The following is a 22,253-nucleotide window of genomic DNA, read 5'->3' on the forward strand; positions in this document are numbered from 1 at the left end:
GTTAAGGAGTGATTTCTAGCCTGCCCGAACTCTGTACCTTGTGATCATTAGTCAGGTCCAGGCTTCTATCTCCTGATGCCTCGGGGTAGGTGATCATCTGGGGAAAGGCTGGGTCATGGAGGGAGAGAGAGATGGTCTCTAAAGCTAGGATTTAAAATCAAATTTTATCCAAGTTATAGGGATGCTCTGTTTCAGTATTTCTCACTATGTATCTGTTATCCTCCACACTGATATTCTGGTTTTCCTCCTTTCGGGCACATGGCTGGATTACATTTCCCCTCTTGATAGAGCCGAAGTTCACTGTGACCATGTGACTTGCTTTGGTCTGTGATGTGGGAGCAGAAATAACATATCCTAGCGTCACGGCCCTGAACAGCCAATGTGCGGTTCACCAGCATTGCAAACGGCAACACTCCACGTGCTTAAGCTTCCATCAGCCCGCATCCTCAGGTGAGGCTGACAAAGAGCAGCGCACATGGAGCAGACACAGACCCAAACGCTGGCCGTGGGACACCACCGAGCGGTCAGGGTCATTGGCTCTGCAGCAAACCCCTGCTCATACTGACTGATGAACTCTTCTATTCAAGCCATCGGCTTTTGGTGTAAATGCCCAAGGAATTAGGTGAAGCCTAAGGTAGTTTGGAATAACTCTCCATTTGCACCTCCCCAGAGAATCGCAATAATCCAAGAGCTGTAGCATTTAAACCTTCCCGATGCATACGTATTTTGTCTAAGAACACCTTCGCTGATACTAGCGATGAAAATGGTAGAGCCCCCCAAAAAGTGTCAGAACACATCCTCAGAGGTCGACACCTGTGGATGAGGAAGTGAGTTCCCAGAGGCTGTGTGAGTTGTCCTCCTCGTACCACTGTCTCTGTTGTATTTGCCCACAACACGTATGGGTGTGGGCGTGTGCCAGAGACAGGGTGGGCGGGAGACCATGAAGTTAGGGCACAAGATGGAAAGCTTGCATACATGGGGCATGGATTTGTGGGCGGTGCCTTTCTGTCGTGCATGTGCTGTGTGCTGTAACGGAAACAAGAATAAGACAAAGGGCCCTCTGTAAAGATACTTAAGATCCCAACGATAAAACAATAAAGAAACCTGTGAAGAAGTGAATAGCTTAAGCAACAGGATGCAACGGATAATAATTAGTACATTGCCATGGTAAAGGCTGGGATGTTTCAGAGGGTGATTTTAACCGAGCAAGAGGGACCCGGGAAGGCTTCGCGGAAGGGCTGATACCTGAAGGAAGCCTTACAGGGTGCGTGGCAAGGAGAAGGAAGAGGTGTCGCGTTAGCAGGTCTGAGAGGAGGAGTAAGTGTTCCCAAGCATACGATGGATGAGCAGCAGTGGTTTGGGAGTCTTATAGGCGTAAGTGTGTGTGGGAACGCGGGCCTGCGGGGGCCGGGGTGGCAGAGCTAGATGTGGAAGGGGGAGCGGCCGGTTTTAGGGTGCGATGAAGCAGGCGTAGAGGGGCAGTAGAACGAAAGGAACAGAGTGTGAGGCACTAAGAAGAAGAATCCCAGCCACGGGAGCTGAGTGGCTGTGGGTAGAGCTGAAGGGGTGGACTCAGGGCTGGGACCAGGAGCAGCAGGGTGAGCATGCTGTCGTGGCCCAGGTGCCGAGACCTGCAAGCCATCCAGGCAGCACCCGACCGCCGGGCACGTTCGGCTGAAGCCCAAGAGAGAAGTCCAAGCCAGTGACACTTTTCTGTCTGGAGTTATGGGAGGGACAGCATGAAGGGAAGGCGCTAAAAACGCGTCGAGCCTTTTGTGATATCCACAGCGAAGGCAGAAAAGGCAGGCCAGTGGGGGAGAGGGAGGAGGAGGCCTTGGAGGCAAGTCACCCAAGGAAATGGACATAGAGGAGAACCGGGTACTCTCTGTGGCATGACACTCGGGAGAGAGAATTTCATGAAGGTAGGGGTTCAGCGGGAGGGAAGAGAACGAGGACTCAGAAAAGACCCTTGGGCTTCAAGTTTAGGACCTCCTTGGTGGCTAGAGAGGAAGCCTTCCATTAGATTTAGGGACACGCCACATGATAAAGGGATAAGGGGCCGCTGATATTTGATACCCATTCCAGACCAGAAGAAGGAAGGGGGTCGGTGCCTGAAGGGGCCAGCCGGTGCCTCCAGACCCTGTGTGATGCGTTGCGTTAGGATGGGGGACGCCTGAACGCAAAGGAGATTAGGAAGATGCTCTAAAGCAAAGGTTTTTTTTTTAGATTAATAGAACAATGTACAGAATTAACAAAATTGATGGCTGACATTGACCTTCCTCACATAGCTTTCACGGGGACATTGCAGAAACTACGTAAAGTTGCAGAAAGAGGGGCCGAGGGGCTCCTCTGACAGTACCATGGTTTCCCTCACAGCAGTTGGAGATGTAGCAAGTTCAAGGGGTGGAACGGAGAATTGAGAGTTTCAGGGGGCTTGACATTGGGAAGAAAAGGTACCTGTCAGACCCGCAGCACTGAGATGACAGCAGACCGAGACTTTTGTGTTACTCATCAAAGCGAGCAGCCTCTTCTCCCACAAAGGCAGCTGTGCCGACATTCTGCCTCGCCTTTCTCTTACACGTGAAATAAAATACTTCCATTCGAAGGAGAGGGCTGTGTGCTTCTTAAAACATTCAAGTTTGGTGATTGTGGGACTGTGATCCCCAGACACTCCCAGAAGCCTTTTGCAAAAGAGAGAAAAGACGTACCTTTTCCCTTAGCTCCCCATTGACACCAGCCCGTTTGAAACAGGCTGAAGCTCCCCAGGTGGGCACGGATGTCCTGTCACAGGTTTGCCCGTGCCCAAAAGGTGCTGCTCTCGTTGTGTGATCACCTGAAAGGTGACACTTCTCTGGGGCTACCACAACGCCCAATGGAGAAACATCGTCACACTTTATTTTCTGAAGGCAGTGTTTCTTAATCCAGATCCTCGCAAGACCAAGAATTCATCTCCCCTCTCAGGCCTTCATGACTCTGCACCAATGCACCCACGTGCGTGCAAACCTTATTTCCTGCTGCCATCTGGTGGGCACCACGTGGGAGTTTTTTCTGAGGCTCTGGCGGTGCGAGAAGACGGCCCAGCCCCTTCTTGAGTCTCAGGATCCCACGGGGTGATCAAAGAGCAGGTCTTTATTCAACTCCATGGCAGCCAAACAGCAAAGTCCAGGCTCCTTGGCCCCCAGACTGTGCCCAGTGTCACATTTCAAATGCCCACGCCATTTTTCTCTTCTTTTATCTTTGGATTCCTGTGGCTCTCAGACCTTGAACGTGATTCTTTCCCACAGATTCTTTAAAATCACTCTTCATTCTTGCTTTGCTGTTTCCTCCTCTTTTTCTTTTTCTCTTTCTCCTGTTGCGTACCAGAGGGAAAAGGAAAGGGGCGGTCAAGAACATTTCATGAAAATGACATAATTTGCTTAATTTCACTCACTGCTGTAACCATCTGGAATGGCAGGTCATTTCATTTCAGTCGCCTGCGTCTCTTGCGCGGAGGAACCATGAAGGAGAGGGTTGCAAAGTGCTTTTATTGTGATTATCAGCGATCTACACTCAGAGGAGGGACGTATAGAGAAATGACATTGTTTTATTTCATAAAGTGTCATTCCAGGTGATCTGGCTGTTGTCTCCATCAGGCATAATGGGAAAACAAGCCAGGGCTGATATTAAGTACTCCAAATGATCCCTCCAGCTTTCATCCCATAAGAAGTCAACGCTCAGCTGTACGGCTTTATGAGTCACCCACGACAGTCATTTAGCCGGTCAATTTCAGGCTAGCAATAAAACTTCGACTAATAGGAGAGCCATCCTGATGCTCCATATTCTCTGTGAGGAGATGTTTTTAAATTAAAGTTCCCGGGTCCACACTCAATTTATATTTAACAGCCAGCACAAAATGTAATATCTTAGTAAAACTGGATTATGACCTCTATATATGGAAAACTAATTAAAACTGTTGGAAACAACCCATTTCTCTTCGGGATATTTATATAAATACCTGGAGATCAGGAAGTCTAGTGCAAGTCACATGTGTCCCTGACTGTGGCAGTTACATAAAGCAAAGACCATTTGATGAGGAAAATGGTGATTCTTAAAGCTTAAACTCTGAATGTGAATTTCCCTGTTTTTACAAGAATGGAGTTTGGGTTATTAACCATCAGTGCTTTTCAAAATAGCTTTTTCTTCTCCCAAGTTAAAATGCCTTATAAAAATCTCTTTTATTAAAAATATGTAATTTTTACTAATTGACTAATCCATCTGCTCTAAGTGCTATAGCTGAACTAATTTTAAAATACCCGTGATTTTCCAGCTTTTGAAAATGAAAAGATTAGCAGTTAAGTGCTGTGATTTCTCGCCTTTTAATAAAATTTCCATTCATTTCATAATGGTAAATTTTTTCGGAGTCGTTTTAAATATAAATAATATTTCTCCTTAGAATTTACTCAGATTAAACCTAGGCTCTTGTTTAAAAAAAAAAAAAAAAGTTTTTAGGTGGAAGAACGTCTACGTTTGCCACGCCCGGTCTTTGTTTACCCGGAAGGACACACGGTCCCTGCGCTCTGGGGGTGATGGGGGTGATGGGGGTGATGGGGGTGATGGGGCGTCGGGCCAGGCTGGTGGGGAAGACGGAGATGAAAGGGCCGTTCAGAGCAGACGCAGGCAGGGTGCGTGTGCGCCAGGTGCGCCCAGGTGTTGAGCGGTGACCTCCTGCCCAGCCCACGTGGGGGGCGGGGGGAAGCCCTGGCCCGCTGAAGCACAGAGGTGAGCCTGAGCGGCGACTTGCCTTCCATGTCAGCGATCCCACCAGAACTGTCTGCTCGTATGTATACAGCAGGGTTTCTTTTCTTGGTGTTTGTTTGTGCTTTTTGTCTTTTGCTTCTAAATCAAGTGAAAGCTTCTTAACTCCCGCCCACGGAGGCGGGCAGGACCTCCAAGAGCAGTCACTGTGGGGCGCGCCACTTACAGGTGCCAGGGGAGGAAGGGCGCGGGGGAGCCATCGAAGGGTCCCCTGCCCTCCTCAGAGCCTGCTTGTCACTGTCGTTCGGTCGCCCCCCTGAATCTGTACGGGTGTCAGGAGAGTTTGGGGTCACAATCTAGTTGAGAAGCGGTTGCACGAATCGATAAACTGCCAGTTGACACTATCCAAGGTCCACGCCCCCACTCCGGTGTCCTCGGAGCGATCAGGCCGTCTCTGCTTCGGTTCTCGGCACCAGGCTGCATGCCCTCCCCCTCTGAAACAGCCGTTGAATTCGGCTTTGAAATCATCGACCTGCTTATTGCCTCGGGCTGAGATCACAGACTTCCAGGACCCCGTGTTCCCGTCGCTCCTTTAAGAAGAAAATACGAGGGCGTGGCCGGCTGTGTTCCATCAACTTACTCTACTGCGCTACATTTTCACTGAATTGCTGCGACTACATTTGATCAGATTCTACGAGAACCAGCTCTAAGCCTGGATCTGCTCCTATTAAGTCATTAAATGTTGCCTCAGTTCATAAACCGCCTTCAGCGGCAGCGTTGAGAAGAAAGCAGTCTCAAGGGGTTTAATTTGCCCAAGAAGAAATTCCCAATTATTTGGTTTGTTGGGGAGGATTTGAAATTATGTCTTTATGATGACCGCATACTTTAATGTCAAAGGGGTTTTAGTTTGATCCTTTCTGTCTTAGCCTGCTCAAGCTGCTGTAACTGAAAACCATAAATTGAGGGGTTTATAAACCACAGAAATTTACTTCTCACCGTTCTGGAGGCTGAGAAGGTCAAGATCAAGATGCAGGCAGATTCAGTGTCTGGGTAGAGCCCACTTCCTGGCTCACGGATGGCCATCTTCCTGTCCTGTCATCAGGCAGCAGGAGGGTCGAGGGAGCTCTCTGGGGCCCCTTTAAATAGGGCACTAACCCCATTGCTGAGCGCTCCACCCTCATGACTTAGTGACCTCCCAAAGTCCTCACCCCCTCTGCAGACTAGCACATCATATCGCATGCTAGGATTGAACCTGAATTTGGGTAACACAGACATTCAGTGTATAGTACTTTCTTTAGAAAGAAATACTTTTCTTTGCATGTTCTTTAATGACTTTTTTTTAGTTTTTTGAATTAAACAAAATACGTTTATTTAAACAAAATTATCAACATTTCCCAAATATCCATGGGCTACTTGTTTACTTTCATAACTTAGAGATCCAGCCAATTAAATTTCCCACTCAAACATTGATTACAGACTTATTTGATCAAGTACTTCTAAGCATTTAATTGAAATAAAAATTCTAATAAATGCAATTTTCCTGAATGTCTTAAATAACTTACAAGTATGCAAAACCCTCACAAAACTGTTATAACTACAAAAGAAGGTAATCAGTAATTTTAGATTAAAAGCAGGTATAAACATGCAATACCATGAATTAAAATTTGTCTCTTATCCTTATCCTGATTCATATTTTAGCTCTTATTATTTTCCTGGGTTCCATTCCCAACCTATTTGCTATTTTACTATTTGTATAGCTTCTTAGGTTTCACAAATATTACCGTATCCAAAGGAAAAACGACCATCTCAGGGCTGCCAGGAATGCAGAATGTCGGCTATGAGCCCGTTGATTCCTGGTGAGGATACAGGTCCTGGCTCTAAGAAAATGTAAACCCCAGCCAGTGGTTGTCAGATTAAGCATCATTTATATCCACAAATAAGATTATTTTTTTCAAATGATGTTTCTTCCAAAGTGATTTGGCCAGTATCACAAAACCTGTTGTATGATTCCATTATTATGATGTATTGCTTTAGTTTGTTCAAATATTTAACTAAGATTCTTAGGGCCATGTGAGAGCTCAATCTCCTGCCCTAGTAGGTAACGCCTTGAGTCTACGCTTGGTTTATAATGAAACTGACATGAATCTCTCTGTACCTCAGTTTCCTCCTATAAAACATGGAGACAAGACCAGTACGTCAGGTGATACTGGGAAGATTAATGAACTGGAGAGAATGCCTGTGTTCAGCATCGCTTGGAATGTAGTTGGAAAGCTTTTAGCTGCTGTCAATAACTAGTAGTAACCCTAGGAAGTTAACTGTTAATAAGTACCAATAACTTTATAAAGCCGTTAACTAGTCCATGAGTTCGTGAGACACCGGCAGGTTATAATTTAAAAACGCCTCAGTGGCATCTAACTACGCCTTGTGTGTGAACAGTATGGCCTCGGGGATGTCACTGTTTCTCGGCAGGACGGACGATGTCCCTTCTTCGCGCTGCAGCTGCGGCATGGGATTCGGGGAAGCCCAGAGACCTGTGATTCAGACACGAAGCAGAGTCCGCCTCTAATTCATCCACGTGGTGCTTCCACACAGACATTCTTTTAAAAAACACAGTCCAGTCACTGAAACAATGGGGGGAAGTCTGACCTTGATTTGTGGCTCACAGGGAACGTCGAAGGTCAGTCCCAGCACACGGCACGTTTACGTTCCCTTTCACTGCGCGCCACGCCCAGGCGTCTCTGTGCAGCCCACGCAGCTGGCGCTTCCCGTTCCTCCCGAGAACCCTGCCTTCCAGCCGTCGAGGGCTCTTGCCTCTGCTTCTCCTCCGTACTCTTTCACACACACACGTGTCTGTGTGTATTATACGTGTGTGTGTGTGCACATCTATATGTATCAGGCGCATATAATTTCCAGCCAAAGGGAGCTACAGTATGCATTTTGTTCTGAAACTGGCTTGCCCCTTACAATGTACAGCGGAGAATTTGCGTGGGTCTGTTTCACCATGTATGCTACATTGTAGTCTTTTTATTTTTTTAATATACCATAATAGATTTATAATTGTACTTGTTTCCATTTTTCACTATTAAAAACTTTAAACTTTTACAAAAACAATCAAGCACCAAAAAGTGTGTGTGCGCGCGCGCGTGCGCGTGTGTGTGCGCACCTGTGTGTGCGTGTGTGTGTTCCACTTGAGGTGGGGGTGGACGATGAAGGAGAAGGTCAAGTGGGTTGAAATCCGCACTAAAGCGACCATGCTCCAATACTAAATGTACTTGAAATTTATTTCCCTGCGCCTGTAGGTAAATGTCCTTCTGTTCCTGGAACGATAAATCCCCACAAACTCCCCATAAAGTCTCGCAGAGGTGAAATGAGGTGGGTCCCGTCGGCCTCCGTGCGGCGCTCCGTCTGTGCGTCTTCAGAGTGACCTGGAAAGGCCCTGTTTCCCGGCCCCCGGACGGAGGCAAGGTCGGGTGCTCCATGTTTTGGAGCCCCCGGGCTCTGGTGGCAGCCAGACCTGGGGGCGGGGGGCGGGGGGCGGGGGTGGTGGTGGTAGATACTGCTTCCAAGACCCACCCGGTGCCCCCACCTACTCGGGTTCCGGTTAGCCTAACCTACAGCACCTGCCGTGGCAGGGAAAACTTCTGCGCCTCTTGTTATCATCTAAATTCACTTCTTAAAGTACTGAGATTCCCCAGCCGCTCAGTTCCGGACAAGCCGTCTTCCCACTGGTCCCAGATCTCCAGCTCACAACTCGGCATGTTTGTGGAAAACGTGAGTGCAACCGTAAGGTCGCATTTCTCCAGGATTTCAGTACCCAGGCGCGTGCCTTTCTACCACGCTCTGGTCAGGAAGCATGGAGGGAGGTCCGCCACGGGGGACCCTTCCTAGGGTAGCCCCGCAGACCCTCGGAGCGGGTCACCTGCGCGGGGCGGGTCCGCTGTGGTCGGTCACTGCTCGCTCAGCGGTGTCTTCCTGCGAAAACACTCCTCCCTCTTCAGGCATCTCAGCCCCTCGTCCGTCACCCCTCAAGGGGGTCTGTCCTCCCTCGTGCAAATTCCCAGCGCCCTTTGAAATCAAAACCTCTCCAGGTCACCCCGTTGGATGCCATTGCACTCATCCCCTCAAATGTTCTGGTTATGGGACACAAAGTTAGAGAACTCCCACTCGCCTTGCGGACTCTGAGACCACGGGGTGTCCCCTGTGACCAACCACAAGTCCACTTCTGACCCTTCCCCCAGGCAGAGGCGGGGTCTGCGCACCCGGCCTCACGCTGCGCAAACAACGGCAAAGAACCGCAGCTGGACGGCCGGACAGTGGCCTCCTTGGGCTCTTTTTTATCTTTAAACTCTGCACATTTGTGTAGGCTTGGGCGCGTGATTTTTATTTTAGAGATGATGTTCACTCCACCCCTGAATGGAATTTGCTTTCGGGCCTTCCCGGCTGTTCCCTTCTTCTCAAGCACTTAGGAGTTGCTGGGAAGCCCCAGCGTGTTCCGTACAAATGCAACCAAGGATCTCACCCCTGCGCACAAAGAAGTCTCGTATTTTCCATTGTTATTCACAAGCGTAAGCATAAGGAAAATGTTTTGCCTTTTCACAGCTCTTTAGTGTTTCATGATGCTGCTTTACGTCCTTTCAACGAAGGAACTGTGTCTAACTTACAAACAGAAAAGCACATTTTAAAGCTGCCACCCACTTGCTCCGCTCCTCCTCTGCACGATGCCTCACTGAATCTGTCCCCAGAGCTGCGGGGGCCGAGGTAGTTGCCAATGGGAAGATGACAGTGTCTGTGAATAGGACGCAGGAATCTTTTTATTTCCTGTAATGAAACGAGCCCAGGAAGGAAACTTTGATTTGTGTGGCATAATTGTGTGGATCATATCAATCCATTACTCCGCCGTGTAGAGCAGCTTCCAATTTTCCCATCAGCGGCTCTGCTGAAACGGGCGGCTCTTTTCCACATTGTCCTCACCTAATGGACTTGATATAAACCCTGATTTTCTATGGACGTGGGGCGTGGGGATTTTGTAGTCTATCCATACATCAGGGCCGTCTCCCATTACAGCGGTCCTCCTTCTCTGCCCGGCAGCCAAATGCATCGCCGTTGGCCACAGTTCTGCTGTGACCTGACCGTCCTTCATGATAATAGGACAGACAATGAAATGGGCACTCCATGGCCCTGGCAGGGTGGCTCAGCTGGTTGGAGCATCATCGTCCTGTGCACCAAAAGCGTGTGAGTTCCATCCCCAGCCAGGGCGCATACCTAGGTTGTGTGCTTGACCCCCAGTCAGGGCGCGTACTGGAGGCAACTGATGAACGTTTCTCTCCCCCTCTCCCTCCCCCTGCCCCCTTCCCCTCTGTCTGCATCAATAAACATATCCCCGGGTAAGGATTTCAAAAGAAATAGGAACGTAATGGTATTAGGGCACAAATTACAACTACAGGCAAGAAAAAGATAAGAGGAAGCCGATACCAACAGGAGACACAGTAAAGGCAGAGTGACATCCACGGGGCTGGCCCCCCTCAGAGCCATCGTCGGCCACCGCGCGTGCAGGCTGGGGACCCGGTGGTCACGCAGAGGGCTGGCCATGTGTCCCGCAGGCCTTCGGAGCCACCAGGGGGCTCGCCCATGACAGTGAAGCGGCCGGTTGTGGTTTTAGAGAGGGTTCTCTGCTGGCTTTGTAAAGGCTGGGTTTTTGAGAAACTACACTGGGGTTCGTGTGGCATCGGGTGGGAGAGGACAGTGGCCTGAGCGCAGGCAGCTGGAGGAACAGAGAGGAGGGACGTAGGGCAGACTAGTGTGGAGGCGCGGTAATCAGGCCTTGGAGGTTCATTGAGTGCCAGGGACGACTCCCATGTTTCTGGCTTGAGTGGCAAAGTGGGAACAGCTCCAAAGCAGAGTACACTGCCCGTGGGGGGGTCACTTTCAGTCACAGAGTTTAAGGAAGCTACTTACAGGTCAAGGGTAAGCTGTCCAGTAAGAAATGCGTATCTTAAATCTTAAAGGTATAGTAGAGATCTAACTATATGCATACAGTGGGGATTGTTGACTTACGATCAGTACTTGAAATCATGAAAGCAGATGAAATGGCTCAGGAACAGTAAGAAAAGTATTTAAAAACTGGACAGTCCCCAGAAGCGCCCTCCCGTGGCCACTTCTGTGTACTACACTGTTTATTAAACATCTTTAATTTCAACCTGCTTGTAGCGGGTAGAATAAATCGGTTCTGCAGCCTCCAGATGCAGCCAGGTTTATTTTTGCTAAGTCAGACATCTCCCCGCAGCCCTTTCCTCACCGGCCTGCTATTCCCTCGTTCTTCGGAATCTGTCACACAGAAACCTCTGGGATTTACCCAAGACAGAAATTTGATTAAAAGAACATGAGGCCCCCACATTTCCATTACACACCTGGTTATCCATTTCTCCACTTTTGGTTGTTAATTTTTTACTTTGAACCCCAATATACCTCGGGTGACTAGGATCAATTAAGCATAAGGGATCGCCCCAATGAGGAAAGTTGGAGGAGATATCAGGATCATATACGGGGACCCGGAAGAGCTTTACAAGAAGACTTAAACATGCCTGTCTCCCCAGGTGTGTAAGTACACACACCGGCAGGGAGCCTTCAACATGAAATAAAACTACCTCTGAAGTATCGCTTTGTTTACATGCACCATTGACAGATTCGACACACGAGCTTCCGTGACTGATCAGGAATGAGCCGGATTTGTCTCAGCCCCGGGGCGCCTGGCTGCCCCCCAGCCCACAGCGGTGCAGCAAGCACCCTCCGGGGTTTCCACCCTGTTCTTTTCCTCCGTGGGATGCTACTCCCTTTCTTGCCCGATTATATTGTTGATTCCTCCCACATGTTTATAACAGCCCCTTGTTGGTCCATGACAATGGAACAGTCTCTGGAGAGTACAGAACTCCCATAGGAACTTGCAGCCCTTCGTTTTGAGTTCAGCCAGCCCCGTGAAAGAAGGCTGGGAGCCGAACCAAGCTGCCTCCACCTTTCCAGAAAGTACCAAATGCAGGGAGTAGCTTCCTGAAGGGAGTAGCTTTCCCCCTGCCCCCCAGGTAAGGACACCTCAGCAAATAGACTCAAATTGGCATGCCCGTGAAGCCATCACGTTCATTGCTGTGAAGAGTACCCGGCCCTAGGAAACAAGAGAAGCCTCGCACCGCTCAAAGAAGACTCAAGTTTCTCATCATCAGGCCACTGAAAATTGACAGTCATTCACCCCCTCCGGCTGGTATTTACGGCAGGAAGCGCCGGCCACCTGGAGCAGTAGCCACAGAAGCTTCTCGGTGCAGTGGCTGAGTTCAGGAAATTGCCGAATCGGAGAGGCCAGCAAGCCCCCCGGGACCAGACCGCAGCAGCAGCCACGTACCTCGCTAACCTGCGGCGGGCAGAGCCTACCTTCCTCTGTGTCCTGATTGTTGACTGGCCCCTCCAGGCTCGGACATTCATGTCAGCTCCGCTTCACCCTTTCCCTCTCAATTTCCAAACGTGGCCCCGTCCGCCTGTCCATGCTGGCCATCCCTGCCTCCTGCTGTCACGAGAGTCCTTGCCAGATGGAAGCATCTCATTTCCCACCTGCATCACCACCCTCAGCAGCAGTGGCCTTGGTGAGCAGTACAAATCGCAGCTGTTTCAATAGCCCGAAGGTTAGGAGGCCGTCAGCCTGGTCCGTGCATGGCACCGTTCAGTGAGCGCTGGGGGCTTCCTAGAAGTGAGGTCACGGGCCAGGAGAGCGACGGTGGGCTCGTGGATGCCGCGTCCGGTTACCAGTAGGTGCTAACGCAGCGTTAGCTTCTATTTACATTTATTTACTGTCTTCGCAGCTCAGGTTACTCTGAAGTGGGTTTGGTCTCATGAGAACTTGGCATACGGAATGGAATCAAATATAATTGGGAGAGGCAGCTATTTGCTTACCCACTGAGTCGATAATTTATTGAGTACTTACTTTGCTCTGCGGTCAAAGGTTACGAAGAAGAAAGGGTTTGCTCCCAGCTTTCAGGGAGCTTACAGTCCGTTGGGAGCATTCTAAACAAACAATAATGATGCTTTAAGGTCCTGGCATCGGGAAGTAGCACAGGGAGCGCTGGAAAAGGCACGCGTGTTCTCTGTTACAATCCAGGATCTCAGGGACTGGGCCCAGATCCCTGAGAACAGGCCTCACAGCAGTTCATCAGGGCAGGTCCCCTGCTCACCGACACCTTGAAGCCCACATCCCAGTAAGCACACTTCTGACCAGTCCTATCCATGTATCACTCTAACGCTATGAAGTATCTATCATAAAGTATAACCAAAATAGATATGTTAAAGGATGGGTTTTTTTAAGTAAACGTGAATAGGATTTCTCCCTCGGCTCCTCCTGGGTAGACATCTCAACTCTGACGCCCCAGTCAGCTCCGAGGAGAGTCTTTACCATTGTGGTCAAGAACTTAGTGAATTCACTCAGACATCTGGGACAGCCAGCCCCCAAGGGACAGCTCCAAAGAGAGTGTGTGACAATCCAGACATTTCCAGAAGGACGGCCAGGGACCGCCATTGTACGAGGCACAATTTCCCTGCCATAGGGCCATTCAAGACACCAAATGAGCTCGGAGTCGCTCATCGAGCTTACAGTTAGAACAGAGGGATGGGCGTCTGTGGGGAGATTTGGTCAAACTAGAAAAACTGATCAAAAGTCCTCCTGCTCTCTAGAGATGTTTCTGTCTGAGGAACCAGCGCTGGACTGCAACCACATGCTGACATATTTGTCTAGAATCACTTTAGGCCACGTCCCTGGTGTTGATACAGCACCGCCTCAGAAGAGGAGAACGCGCCAGATCGGATGGGAACGCGGACATGTTAATTACATTCGTGCCCTGGGGATGCGGCCTAAAGAGACGGAACTGCCCTGCTTCGTGCTGAAGCATGGCTAGGCCGGTGACCCTGGCAGGCAGGCTGCTGGGTTGTTAAAGGTTCTCCCCCAGTTAGGGTGAGCGGAACCCTGCTGGCCCAGGGACACGGCTTCACTCCCCCCGCAGAACTCTGACTGGTGACAGGGTGGCACCCACTAGCTTTGGTTTTATTTCAAGAGACCTTCATTGTCGGCCAGCTGGTCAAGGCAGGCCTGATGTTCTCTGACCATGTATTAAGCCAGATCTTGAGCCAGAAAGAGGACTCAGAGCCCAGAGAATAGCAACTTAAAGAGTTAAATTAAGATGCTTTCTTTTCAGTTGTTATTCTAACCAATGTCAAATAACATTCTTCTTCCCAGGAGCAAAACTAGTGTACTTCTCTCCTACTGAAACCTATGTTGTTGCCATTTTTAAACATACATGGCTGAGACCTGCATGAAGACTTTGGGGACAACTTAAACCCTCGACTCCGCCACACGCTGATTTTACCTTAATGAAGACGTTTGCAAAGATAGTTTGCACTGACTCACTGGGAACAGGTTGCTCTTCACTTACTTGGATATCACTGTATTCTACAATAATTGTCTCTAAGAGCAACAACAAACAGCATTAATTAAATTAGTGGTTATTTTAATATCTCATAATGTAGCAATATTCTAAATTTAATTTAAAATTACAGCTTAGGCATAGCAGGGCCAATACAACGTTAATTTCATTCAGGATAGTAGTTGAACTGAATATTGTATCTTTGCATAATTTGCATAAAAGAGGGGGAAAATCTAGTATATAAAATCTTATAGACTGAATTCAGTTAATACCTTGTGTTCTTGGAAGAAAAGATATAGTAAAATTCAGTTTAAAAGCAAACATATTTTAGGTGTTAAAAGATTTTCCCCAATTTGCTGAGCTAGGTGGCTTTTTATTCAGCAGATAGAAAGGAATTCTGAGAAGCTGTATTAGGCAGAGATTTTATAGCCCCAGGTAAGCAGGAATACGGGACATTTGCCAATTGGCTAGAGGAAGGTTACTTCCCTTAAAATAACCAAAGGGAAGGCTTGGAGCAGGTCGAGTAACTGGTGCTGAGCAGACAACTGCTCATTGGTTGACCAAACCCTTCCTTTCCTGGGAGAAAGCCAGTTAAGGTTTAGTTTGCTGACATGGGGCTTAGCATGACCAACTCCATCTTGGGCCTAATCTGGTAACTATAACATAGGTTGACTATGAAAGTTAAAGGCTTTAGTAAATGTTTTAAAGCACACTCATGTATTTCAGTCTTTAGCTGTGATAATAAATGTGTTCAGAAATGTGTATCTTCAAAAGGACTGTCTGCCCTGGCTGGTGTGGCTCAGTTGGTTGGAGTGTCATCCTATACACGGAAAGGTCATGGGTTCGACTCCCCGGCAGGGCACATGATTGTGTTGCAGGGCACATGATTCAGTCTCATGTCAAGGCATGTTTGGGAGGCAACCGATCAATGGATGTGCCTCTCTCTCTCTCTCTCTCTCTCTCTCTCTCTCTCTCTCTCTCTCTCTCTCTCCATTTCTTTCTATCTCCCTTCCTCTCTCTCTGGAATCAATGAATATATATCCTCGGGTGAGGATTTAAAAAAAAAAAAAAACAAACAGAAGAAGTTTCTCCCCTGGTGATGAAGTTGAGCGTGAGTGAGAGTGAGCTCTTGGTTCATACTGAGTTCTCGGGCCCCGGTCCTAATAGAACGTGAGCCACCCAGTGGGGTGTCCTTCCTTTGTCCTGTGGCTGTCTTTCTGCGGGGGACACTGGCTGCTGCCAGGCAGTGAGTGGGATGAGGGCGTGGGCCCATCGCGTCTCCTCCTCCAGCTCGGGTAGAGGCTGACTGAGAGCCGATAGGAGGGCTTAGCTCAGCACCCCTCCCCAGGGCAGCCTGTCACCTGGGGTTCCCAGGGAGGGGAAAGTGCTCCCCCGCTTGTGTTCCTCCTGCACCCCATTTCTGAGCACCGCTGGTAGGTTATTCCAAGGCAAAAGCGGATGATAGGCAAGGGCAGAACCCCCAAAACCTCGTTCCCATTCTAACCCTCTAAGTTCAGCCCAGGGGCTTCCTTCCCTCAGCAAAGCTGCCAGCACACATTCACAGGTTCCAGACAGCCCCCCGCCACCACACAGTGACCCCAGGGGCTGCTCCCCATTTTCTCCCCTGTGGGCACCTGCCCCCCCATAGTCCCTTCAGAACTGCTCTGGGCAGGAGCCCTGCTCTCCATCCCCAATAAAATGTTTTATACACACACACACACATGTCTTTGGTGGGGCTTCAGGGCATCTCGCTGTTCAGGGGTGAGAGGAAATAAGGACGTTGCCCGTGGGGACTTCAGTGTCAAAACCCAAGCCCTGGCTCCCGTTCAGGCGGCTGCCGTGGGCCGGGCGACAATGACCCGGTGTGTGTCTTTCCTTCCCACAGGGAGCTACTGGAACGCGGCCTCTTTCCCCAGCCCGTCGTCCTACCTGCACTTCTCCCCCTTCCAAGGGGAGACCAGCGCGGACATCTCCTTCTACTTCAAAACGCTGGTCCCGCGCGGCGTCTTCCTGGAGAACCTGGGCAACACGGACTTCATCAAACTGGAGCTCAAGTGTGAGTACGAGCGCCTGGCGGACTCGGGCTGGCCCTGGCCCCGCGGGGCCACATCACTGGGGCTCAGCCTCGGGGGTCCCTGGTCCCCAGGAACGGGGTTAAAAGGCAGACACGCAGTGTTGAGAAGGACCCAGGTCCCTGACCTCGGGCTGCTCACGGGGCGCAGGGACACAGGGAGATTCCCAGGCATGATCTTCCAGGAAGGGGCAGAAAATAAACTGCCCTAAGAATGTGGGAGGAGAATGGATATTTAAATCTTGCTGGGTTTATTTTCCATGGAAACAGAGTTAGGAGTAGATAAGAGGATCGTGGAAAGCGATCGGGAAAAAGGCCTAAGAACTGGGGGGCGGGTACCACAAAGGCACCAGGAATGATGAAGCCTGACGTCTGGCGTGGACGGTGGTATTGGGTGGCGTGAGGGAGCTTCGCCTTCGCGGCTCTGCAGGAGAAGCCCCGCACCCGCACGCCCTCGGAAGGCTTCCACTCAGGGTCTAGTCGGCCAAGGGTGCAGACGCTCACAGTCCGAGCAGGAGCAGGTGCTCCCTGGCTCCGCTCGGCTTGGCTTCCGTGGGTCCCAGAGCCCCTCGCAAGGTCAGGTCGCGCGGTTCAGGGGGGTACCCCCTGTGAGAGGCAGGGGTTCTCCGGATCTGAGGAGTGCGATCCTTATCCTACGGGGCCCTTTGCTCACAGGAGCATATGCTCAGCTTCGGGGGTTCACGGTCCACAGACTTCCACGTTCAGTGAATATTTGCAAATGCAGACTCTGCTGGCCGTTCAGAAAAAGACAGAATCAGCAAGACGACAGATCCAGCTGGGAAGGGAAACCAGTCAGTGCCCCGTGTTTTTGCACTAAGTCTGGGTGCCCGCTCCCCACGTCAGAAGGTCTCCTTCCCCTCGTCCGTGTCCTGTATGTGAGTGCTTACACCACTCAGTCTGGCCCAGGGGTCCCAAAGCCGTGGCCCAGAAATAGCTGATGCAACATTTCCCCTTTCTGTGGTTTTAATTATGCGTTATGATCTTTAAAAGGAAGGAATCTCAGAAAAAAATGTCTGTCTGCTGAGATCCTGTGAGGTGGTAGACTGGGATGTAGCGGGAAGGGCACAGACTTTGGAGTAAGCATTTGCAAGGTGAACCCTAATCCTTAGGTAAACGGCTCCACCTCTTTGAATCCTAATTTCCTAATCTGTAACAAGGGGATGCTAATTTCAGGGTGTTGTTAATGAAGATAGAACGCAGAAGTTCGTGAAATATTTATTTCAGTGAAGTTGTGGTAATTTATCATCTTCCCAACGATGCTCGTTACAGATGTACTCTGAGTCAGATCTGATTGAAAGGGACACTGAGGATATTCTAGCCCTAGGATTAAGAAATAAAGAGCCCTGGCCGGGTGGCTCAGTTAGTCGGAACATCATCCCATTCACCAAAACGTTGCAGGTTCGATTGCAGGTCAGAGCACATACCTAGGTTGCGGGTTTGAGCCCTGGCTGGGGCGTGTACAAAAGGCAACCAATTGATGATGTTTATTTCTCATATCAGTGTTTCTCTCTCACTCTCTCCCCTGTCTTCCTCACTCTCTAAAACCAATAAACATGTTTTTAAAAAATAAACACCCTCTCTTTTCATAAATTGTGGATTAGAATTATTAAAAATGGGGGTTTACTTTCCAAAGTTAAAAGTACTTGAATCAAACTATTTTCTGACTTACACATTAGTTGGATTGTATTCCAGACATATCTCAGCCAAAAATAAAACTGACAATTCCATATTTGAGTAATTTTATGAGTTTCTATAAAATTACTTGAACTCACCAGTCCTTGTTTTCTGTCCTCATGTTTGGGAACCCGTGTCTGGGATGGAAAAAAGGCAGACTGTGTTCAGGAGAGCAACGCTTCTCCCTGCATGGATGTCACATGCCATCAAGCCGGCTCCGACTCCCGGAGACCCATGAGTGACTGACGTCCACCGTGTCCCGTCCTCACCAGCGCTGCGTGGCCCCTGCAGACTCACGCCTGTGGCTCCTTTCACGGGGTCAGCCCAGCTCCTGGGTGGTCTCCCCTTCTCCTGCTGCCTTCTCTTCTTCCCCGCATCCTTGTCTTCCCCAAAGGGCCCCCACCTTTTCATGATGGGTCCAAGACAGGACAGGTGCAGACCCATCGTCTTGGCCTCCAGTGCATGACCATGACCCGGAGAAGGAAGTGGTTCATGAGAGTGACCGCAGCATTTTTATTTTTCTTTAATAATTTAAAAGAGATTTCTACAAGGCAATTAAGTCAGTGGGACATTTTTGAAGGGAGTGTTCCTGGACTGGGAAACATTGAGGAAAAGCAAAACCAGAAGCTGTTTGTGATACATTAGCACAAGCCTCCACGGTGACCAAGTTTGAGCTTCTTCCGACTTTGGGGTGACTCAGAAAATATGGGCACTTAGCAGGCATCACTCCCCTAAAACGTGGAGGCAGCAGTGTAATGACCTACTCATCTTAAGACGGGGTATTAAGGAAAACTCTCATCTCCCGAGATGCAGCCTCCTGTAATACACATGCTTGAGAAGAACACAGAAAGAACACGCTGCAATGCGTAGAAACTGATGGATCAGAAGAAGCAAACCAACAGCCATTAACCTGCCCCTATTTCAGAATTGGAACAACTTTTTATATTAAAAGAGCTCCACACATGTAGACATGAGGAATGTCTAATTTTACTCCGCCAGCCTGTGGTGACTCTGGGTCGTTACTTAGGATGATTGGTCTTTTTTATGGAGACTGAGTTTTTATTCATGCAAATCAGGTATTAGCCCCCAGAATTTCCCTTTCACTTATCCAAACCAAGTTATTTTATCCACATAGATTTAGGAAGAATTTTAATGTTCCTGCTACTTTGCAAGTCTAACTATGAGTACAGTTTGTATTAAAGCTTTTGGAGCCAAAGAACGATTCTAACTTGGTCATTACAATACCCAAGGAAAAAATTACATCCTCAAGAAAAAAAAAATTTAAACCAGAATAGCAACACTATTGTGATGTTTTTTTTTCATTTTTTAATAAATTTCTCCAGCTTTTGATTTAAACTTTTCCACTTCAATTATGGACAAAAATGTTTAGAGATAGAAATTAATGATGAAGTGCATGTTATAGGTATAGACTCTATTAGCTGTGTGCATTTTCTTAAGTATTAAAAGATGTACAAGTCATTGGTAAACAATGAAGTCACATTAAATTTACCCAGGTTTCTTTGTCAGTCTTACCGAAGGGACAGTTATTTGAGTATATGGCGTAGGTACCCTCGAGTTATAAGGAGGCTGTCCTCTGATATAAAAAATTGCCTCGGTTACCTTCGATGCTACTGATCCACCCGTGTTTGCTGATTTGGAAATTTCTAGATGCAGTTGAGAACTCCTCTTATGCTGGCCAGATAAGTCACCTCTCTCTGAGAGCCGTGGTTCTGAATTTCTTCCTTCACACCCCAGAGGCATCTTTAGAAGACCCTCCCCTACTGAAATCCTGCCCACTCAAAAGACTTTTTCAGTCGTCACCTGAGGATATGTTTTTATTGATTTTGAGAAAGAGAGACAGAGAGACATCAATGGGAGAGAGAAACATTGATTGGTTGCCTCCGGTACGTGTCCTGACTGGGGATTGAACCCACAGCCTTCTGGTGTACGGGACGATGCTCCAACCAACTGAGCCATCTGGCCAGGGCACCCTGATTTATAAAACACGGATGAGACAGAAGTCTTTCCTTTTCTTAAAAACAACAAAACTTCTACAAGGCAATCAAATCAGTGCACTGCCTGGAAAATAACAGGCACCCTCCTTAAAGAACATCTTCACATAGTGTTTGAAGATCGTGTATGCTGTGCGTCATTACTGTAGAGAAATGCTACGTTTTCAAACCTATTTTTGCTGTTTTTCTCATTTTCTCTGATTCTCATGTTTCATGCATTATTTATTGTGTGCAGTAGGCCACAAAGCCTTCCTCTTCAAAAAAGCTGGCATGTTCAAGTGTCAGAAAGACCAGCCGCCCACATCAGCCTGCCTGTGGCCAGCGGGAAGGCAGCGGGTGTTCTGCAGGGAGAGGGGACCCAAGGAGCCCGCATCCAAAGTTCCAATCTGTGGCAGCGGTGGGAGGCGTGATGTTATTACTCCGTAACAGACACTGGATTCGTGGAAACGGGAGAGATACGGACGTGGGGTTATAATAAGGTTAGAGACCCTACACCTGTCATTCCGGAGGCTCACAGCATCTCTGCAGGCTCCGTGTTTTTATAACACCAAGCACTTCAAGAAGGAAGCATCAGTGTCATCGTTAGTCAGAGGAGGTTACTAATGCCAGAGAATGGATTCATCTGAGAATGACACTGGGGACCAATTAATTCAAACTTGGTTTTTAAAGAAAAAGAAGAAGAGGTATAATAAATCAGAGAGTGGGGCTTCATTTAACTACAGTGAGCGAGTGACTAGGGAAGATCATTTGCAACAGCTCAAAACCGGAATGTTCTCAAAGGGCCGAGGACAGCCGCGGCGCAGCGATGCCAGGTTTGCAGGCATCAGACAAACACCTCCACGGAAACCAGGTGGCAAGACGTTGGCCAACGGGATGGCAATTAGCAACCTTTACAAAAAAAAATTTTTTAAGAAGTCCATTCAGGGAAATTTTTTAACCACATATTTTTCTCAAGTTACAAGGGAATTTTTAATAGTAATGAAGATAGGAACTTCTAGGAGACCAGGAGAAATAGGAAATCTATTATAGGACTTGGGTCCTAGCTGAAATATATTCTTCTTACATACTTTAGGAAAAGAAGGCTTGTTTCTACCTCTATAATATTCGTGTGGTTTGTTTTGTTTTTAATTTTCTCATTTAAGTACTTCTCTATTTACCAAGGAACTATGTTATAGGAGGTTATCCAGAACCTGAAATGCATTTGCCTACAGACAGAACACTGTAAAGGGAGCTCATATTCCATGGTTAGCCATAGCAGCTTTGCTGTTTGCTTGCTTTTTTATTCTTATTGATTTTAGAGAGAGAAACACCGATTTGTCGTTCCACTTATTTATGCACTCATTGGTTATCTCTTGTATGTGCCCTGACTGGGGATCGAACCTGCAACCTTGGCATACCAGGACAATCCTCCAACCAACTAAGCTACCAGGCCAGGCCCGTCTGCTGGCCTTTCAAGCGTGGCTGAAAAATAGAGCTGCATGTGTTCACCTTGTGGTCTGGGTTCTGGATTCCGGGGTCCATTCAATGTAGAATAGAAATGCTGAGGAACAGAGAATTTCCTCCCAGATTTCTGAATGCAGTTTGCCCTTGACAGACTTCTCAGTAGGGACACTTCTGTTTGCCTTGAGGATATTCAAAGCATAGTGCTGCCTCTCTTTCCTCTGGGGCAGCAGTTTGGTGGGTTAGTCAGAAGGGTCAGACATTCACAAGAGCAGGTACCAACCTAAAGGCTCCCAGAGGCCCCCAACCCCTTCTCTTTGCTCTGAAACTTTATAGTTCCATGAATTGCAGAATTCCACTAATTCATTCAAATATAATATCACAACCTATGTATTTTTTTGACTACTAACAATCAATGTTTGGATACAGAGCTGGGTATTGCAACCAGAGTGAGGCCATTACAACATACTTCATGCCTTCAGAATTCCGGTGGTCTAACAGAGAAGATCCTTCAGTTAACTTTTTAAGCATATAAATAAATTAAAAATGAGATAAGGTCATGAGAGATTTAGGAATAAGAAATGTTCTTGTTTAGAAGTAAGTTAAGCTGCTGTGACTATGGCCCTGGTCCAGGAAACCCTTCCACACAGTGATTTGAGACCAAAGCTGCTTTGTGTGGTGGATCCACCTTCTCCTAGAGCAGCAGTTCTCAACCTGTGGGTCACGACCCCTTTGGGGGTCAAACGACCCTTTCACAGGGGTCGCGTAAGACCATCAGAAAACACATCTATAATTACATATTGTTTTTGTGATTGATCACTATGCTTTAATTACGTTTCATTTGTA

General features: G+C 48.2%; 1 protein-coding gene across 1 annotated transcript in view; it reads left to right on the forward strand.

Moving 5' to 3' along the window:
* Positions 1–22,253, forward strand: part of CNTNAP2 (contactin associated protein 2) — a 1,071,500-nt gene that overhangs the window by 870,882 nt on the left and 178,365 nt on the right. Inside the window, exon 15 of the mRNA XM_090286919.1 lies at positions 16,075–16,245. Coding sequence (XP_090143045.1) covers positions 16,075–16,245 — 171 coding nt within the window. The remainder of the gene's footprint in view (positions 1–16,074; positions 16,246–22,253) is intronic.

Source organism: Furipterus horrens, unplaced genomic scaffold (genome assembly GCF_987537825.1).
Source record: "Furipterus horrens unplaced genomic scaffold, mFurHor1.1.pri manual_scaffold_9, whole genome shotgun sequence".
NCBI lineage: Eukaryota > Metazoa > Chordata > Mammalia > Chiroptera > Furipteridae > Furipterus > Furipterus horrens.